Below are 4,993 nucleotides of genomic sequence, written 5' to 3'. Positions count from 1 at the left end.
TCAATCAACTTAGAAAATCTACACGCAAGTAACACGAAGATATCTCTGCAGCATCCAGTAGAGATAAGCAAATCTGTGGAAGCTAGCCTTTACCATACTACGATACCCTTATACGTAGTACTGTTAAGTGCAGGCGCACTCGTTATTGGCTTATTAATTCGACGTCACTACATCAAACGTCAAGTGAATACGTCAAGCCCTCAAGAAACCTATGCAGAAATCTCAGATAAGCAACGAGATGTATCCAGTCTCACTACAGCAACATTCTCGAAGAAAATTCTCCAATAGTTGCTGATCTTCGGGGGGAGGTGTTACACCCTGCCACTCTAAGGGAAACGCCTACGAAGTACCAACCTAGATTTTGGCTAAACAAGTAATTGCGTCAATCGGCGACACGAGGAGCTGCGTCGGCAGAACGTGATGCACCGAGCCGCCGCGTCCCATCGCGCCACCGCCACATCGATCACTTTGGTTCCAACATCGAACTTGGTCAATCGCTCTAGTTATAATTAATTTGTAATTGTAATTTCTATATCTTTAATTAAATTAGTTTAAAGTAAATTGGTTTTTTTTGAGACTATCGCTGCCGCCGTACGTATTTTGCTAGTACAATGTTTATCTGATAAACAAACAACACACAAATTAGTTTTGTTAACAAATGTCTGTCTGTCATTGGGACTCAATTTAATGAATTTAAAACACTTGTAAGTTGAGTGATTTTTGTTGCAGTACAAACAAGAAAATAACTTACCATTTGCACTTCTGCCGCTGCCAACAGTCACATGACTAGTGCTCTTTGCCGGAGGCACGACCTTTGTAGTGCTCACTGCTTCATCACGGCATAGCATATCTAATGCTTGGCAGCGCTGCTTATTGTCATATCTTGATGTAATCGCAGACCATGCCTTCACGTAGTTTTCGTTCGTACATTCCAAAGTCGTAACCAAAGAGGCAGCTTCGCCGACCAAACACGACTTCAAGTAATAGAACTTCTGCACGGGACTTAAATCTTCATTTCCGTGTACCATAGTGACGTATAAATCCTTGAACGACAGCCAGTCTCCATAACTTCCACTGAACTTGGGCAACGATATCTTGGGAAGATTCGGTTTATGCTGGTGCTCTTGCGTCGATCCGGAGTCACTCGCCGATGAGTTACAATGATGCTTCAGCGCCTCACGACGTTCACGAATGTCAGTTAGTATTCTTTGACACCTTGACTCGATTTTCGATCCCTCAGCGGTCTCTGAAGTATCCATCGATTCCAAATTGAGATTGACGTCCTCCAATCTCGTAAAAAGACTGCTAATTCGTTCGGCGGCAACATCCAACATGGCGGTGGATTTTGCGGTAGAAACGTCCCCCAGCTCATTTTCCACAAGTGATATGCGGCCTTTGATGTAACTTCTCACATTTATCAATTTTTGCTTGTCTTGATGAGCAAAATCACTGCTGGTATCCTCGCCGGTTAGGGGCATTTTGAAAGCACGCAATATGTGGTATGCAATGCGTTAACGTCACCCCGGGCCGGCAGCACACAAACACGTTCTGAACTGCTTCAAGTACAGATTCTCAGTACAGACTCCTGCATCCAGCTCTGAAGGACCATGAACAGAGTGATGCGGCAGGTACAAAAGACACTTAACTTCAGTGATATTCTATTTATTGAGAAGATAATTTACAACCATGTGCACACACTTGAATGGTAGGAAAAAGAGACCATAGAGAGGGGCCATAGAGCATACAACGCTTCTGGGTTGCCAGATATCGTTATTACATTTTTACCAGGTACTAATGGTAAAAGTTAATTTATACAATCTAGAGCCCCGATTACGGTAATATTTAACGTCTACAATCCAGACACGCTTCTCGAGGCTGCGATACGATTGGTCGTTCAACAGCGTACGTCAGCTGTTTTGACCAATCGTATCGCAGAATCGAGAAGCGTGTCTGGATTGTAGACGTTAAAAGTTACCGTAATCGGGGCTCAGGTAGTAAATTAGCTAATGATAAAACTGACACATCAAGACAAACATAAACTCGCAGGGGGCGCTCTTAGGCGCCTTCGTAATCTATGGTGTTAATATATCTTTGTTCTGCTGGTTTCTTAGCAGGGCACTCAGCGTCACCTGTCTTGTGATTGTTGGGCTTTTTGAAGTGCAAGCAGGTCGCACATTTTGAGGGTTCATCCTTTTTATTGCAATCCTTTAATACGTGACCCACTTCTCCGCATTTATTATTTGCACAGATATCGAGTAACTGGGAAAATATGGATAAATACCAGCGCCTGCTCTTTATTTCTGTTCGGTACAGGGCAATTAGCATGTCCGCTAAATCCATGCCACCCATGTGTGCATTGTAATGTTTCACTATTTTAGTGCAGTCTACATCTCATGCCCTTGTTGATAAACTCTAACGGTCTTATTCATAATCATTTTTCACATTTTATCAAATGCTTATTAGAGGTTTATAAAACGTTTGATAAAAATTGTTATTCATAATCGTCATTTAGCGCTAAAATCCTCTTATAACTGTGTGATAAGTTATCGAGAGCTCGGGCCTTGTTTAAAGCTCTAATAAACCTATTTTAACCTAACTTTTATAAATGTCATTTCATATGAATGTCACTTCGTTGGTTTATTTATTCAAAATATCCTTGCTGTGATCCTTGCTTGTGAAAATGAATGCTATAAATGCAATTGTGCATTTAGCCAATAATGCCGACCCAGCGCGACGTAGAAAGCTCTACCGCCAACGAAGCAACCCATTCGATTTGCGGGACCTAAATTTTAAAATAAAATATAGGTTCAATAAGGACACAGTGCGCACCATCATAGATTTGGTGGAAGATGATCTGGTTCAGAGCGCTAGAGGTGGTGGCACGTGTCCTGAACTGCAAGTTTTAGTGGCCATAAGATGTTGGGGACGTCGTGAGGTAAGCACAAAAAAGTGTTTTATTTTATCCCTTTGTGGCTGCTATAATTATTTTCATACATTTTCAGGTACAAGATGATGCTGGTGACCTCCATGGCCTAAGTCAGCCGACAGTGAGCCGGATATGCGCCAGAGTCGCGCATGCAATCGCGAATAAGGCAAATTCCTTCATCAAAATGCCTATCACTATAGGAGAGCAGGAAAGAATTAGTGCCAAATTTAGAGCAATTAAAAATTTTCCTGGGGTGATAGGAGCCATAGATTGCACCCACATTAAAATTAAAAAAACCGGAGGTTACATGGCCCAGTACTATATTAATAGAAAAGGCTATTATTCCCTGAATGTTCAGGTAAAATATATTTTGATTTTATACAGTTTACAACAGAGAAAGATTTGTTTTAATAATGTCTATAATTTTTACTTTGTATGATCTAAATTTTAGCAACATTCAACACTATATTATTGGATGGATTACCTACAGGATACTGTTTTTTTTATTTTAGGTTGTCTGTGATGCTGACCTCAAAATAATGGATATAGTGGCTAGATGGCGAGGCAGTACACATGACAGTCGAATTTTTATGGAGAGCAATATAAAACAACGATTTGAGGATAGGCAGTTTAGAGGACGCCTTATTGGCGATTCGGGCTACCCTCTTCTGCCATATCTATTTACACCTATTTTAAGGCCTAGTCGTCCAGAAGAAGAAGCATACAATAATGCTCACATCTCAACTAGGAACACTGTTGAAAGGTGTTTTGGGGTGTGGAAGCAGCGGTTCCAATGCCTACTCCATGGCTTACCAGTAAGCCTCCAAAATGGAAAAGCTGTGATCATAGCATTGGCTGTATTACATAATATAGCCATTGATATGAATGACACATTGTTAGGTAAATGTTATCAATTTGACTGTACATAAGGAATACAAATCTTTATGACAAAATGTTGACAAATTCATAATATTTTTCAGAACAACATATGGAGCAGGTCCCTGTAACTCCGCAACTTTCGACGGAGAACAGTGTTCACGACAACCGACCTTCATTGTTGAGGCGTAGGTCGCAGTTGATACTACAAAATTTTATAAATCAACATTTTTGAATGGTACTAAAATACATTTTGATAAATTCCAACGATTTACTTTTATGTAATGTCATTTGAGTTCATGAAAATGTTGTATTTTAATTTTTCAGATACTGTTCCTGGCATCTTAATGAAAATAAAAAGAATATTTGATTGAAAAATACCTGTATTTCAATTTTCAGTCCAATTTGTTACTATCACAAAAACAAAACCTGTAGTTCTCTTTAAAAAAGCAATTATTCTGCAAAAATTCAAAACAAATTACTTTATATCACTAATTTAAGTACAATTAGTTTCAACAAACTTACTTATTAAAAATCACAGTTCAATTCTTTAAAACAAAGAAATTGCTTAAGTATAAACGTTTCTATTCGGAGGTTATCAACCTTCTACATTTAAAACAAAATAACCATAATTTACACTATTATTATAAAGGCGAATGTTTGTGACTAGGCATATGTGTATTTACTTTATATCACTAATTTAAGTACAATTATTAAACTTACTTACTAAAAATCACAGTTCAATTCTTATAAACAAATAAATTGCTAAAACAGATAGATTATATAGTCTCGAATAACATATAGGCTTCTTTTTATCCTGGAAAAATGCACAGATCCTGTAGGTTACAGAAATAGTAGTCTACGCAGGCGGAGTCGTGGGCAACAGCTAGTTAATAGTAATCTCAAACTCTTATTAAGTTATGACTAGTAAACATATTCATAGCCGTCTAAATATATTGCAGAAACACAATCAAAATGCGGATTGGAACTGCATAAAATACAAATTAAAAACAAACAGAAGTAAGGGAGGAACTAACTTATTATTTAGAATCTGTTAGTACTTGAAAAACTTTAACATCAAAAGACTTATTATTCTTTATTAATGTGAGTGTAATATTTAAGTTTTTCCTGTAATAATTGATGCTCAAGATCCAAGTTTCTCCCTTTCTTCCGTTCGTTTTCCATTTGAAC

General features: G+C 38.2%; 1 protein-coding gene across 1 annotated transcript; it reads left to right on the top strand.

The window, feature by feature from the left end:
• Positions 1-2,411: 2,411 nt before the first annotated feature.
• Positions 2,412-4,180, top strand: LOC135081244 (putative nuclease HARBI1). Its single transcript, XM_063975992.1, has 5 exons — positions 2,412-2,935; positions 3,003-3,284; positions 3,439-3,826; positions 3,907-4,040; positions 4,130-4,180. The coding sequence occupies exons 1-4, from the start codon at positions 2,681-2,683 to the stop codon at positions 4,035-4,037; spliced, it is 1,056 nt and encodes a 351-aa protein (XP_063832062.1). The 5' UTR covers positions 2,412-2,680; the 3' UTR covers positions 4,038-4,040; positions 4,130-4,180.
• The last annotated feature ends 813 nt before the right edge of the window (positions 4,181-4,993 follow it).

This window comes from Ostrinia nubilalis, chromosome 19 (assembly GCF_963855985.1).
Source record: "Ostrinia nubilalis chromosome 19, ilOstNubi1.1, whole genome shotgun sequence".
Classification (NCBI taxonomy): Eukaryota; Metazoa; Arthropoda; class Insecta; order Lepidoptera; family Crambidae; genus Ostrinia; species Ostrinia nubilalis.
Note: the sequence above shows the minus strand (reverse complement) of the source record. Positions and strands in the feature narration are given on the sequence as shown.

What these genes read in the sequence shown, in the direction of transcription:
- LOC135081244 (XM_063975992.1), top strand. Translation starts at nt 2,681, where the DNA reads ATGAATGCTATAAATGCAATTGTGCATTTAGCCAATAATGCCGACCCA. An exon ending in ATTATTCCCTGAATGTTCAG is followed by an intron (nt 3,285 to 3,438) that starts GTAAAATATATT and finishes TTTTTATTTTAG; the next exon opens with GTTGTCTGTGATGCTGACCT. An exon ending in TATGAATGACACATTGTTAG is followed by an intron (nt 3,827 to 3,906) that starts GTAAATGTTATC and finishes AATATTTTTCAG; the next exon opens with AACAACATATGGAGCAGGTC.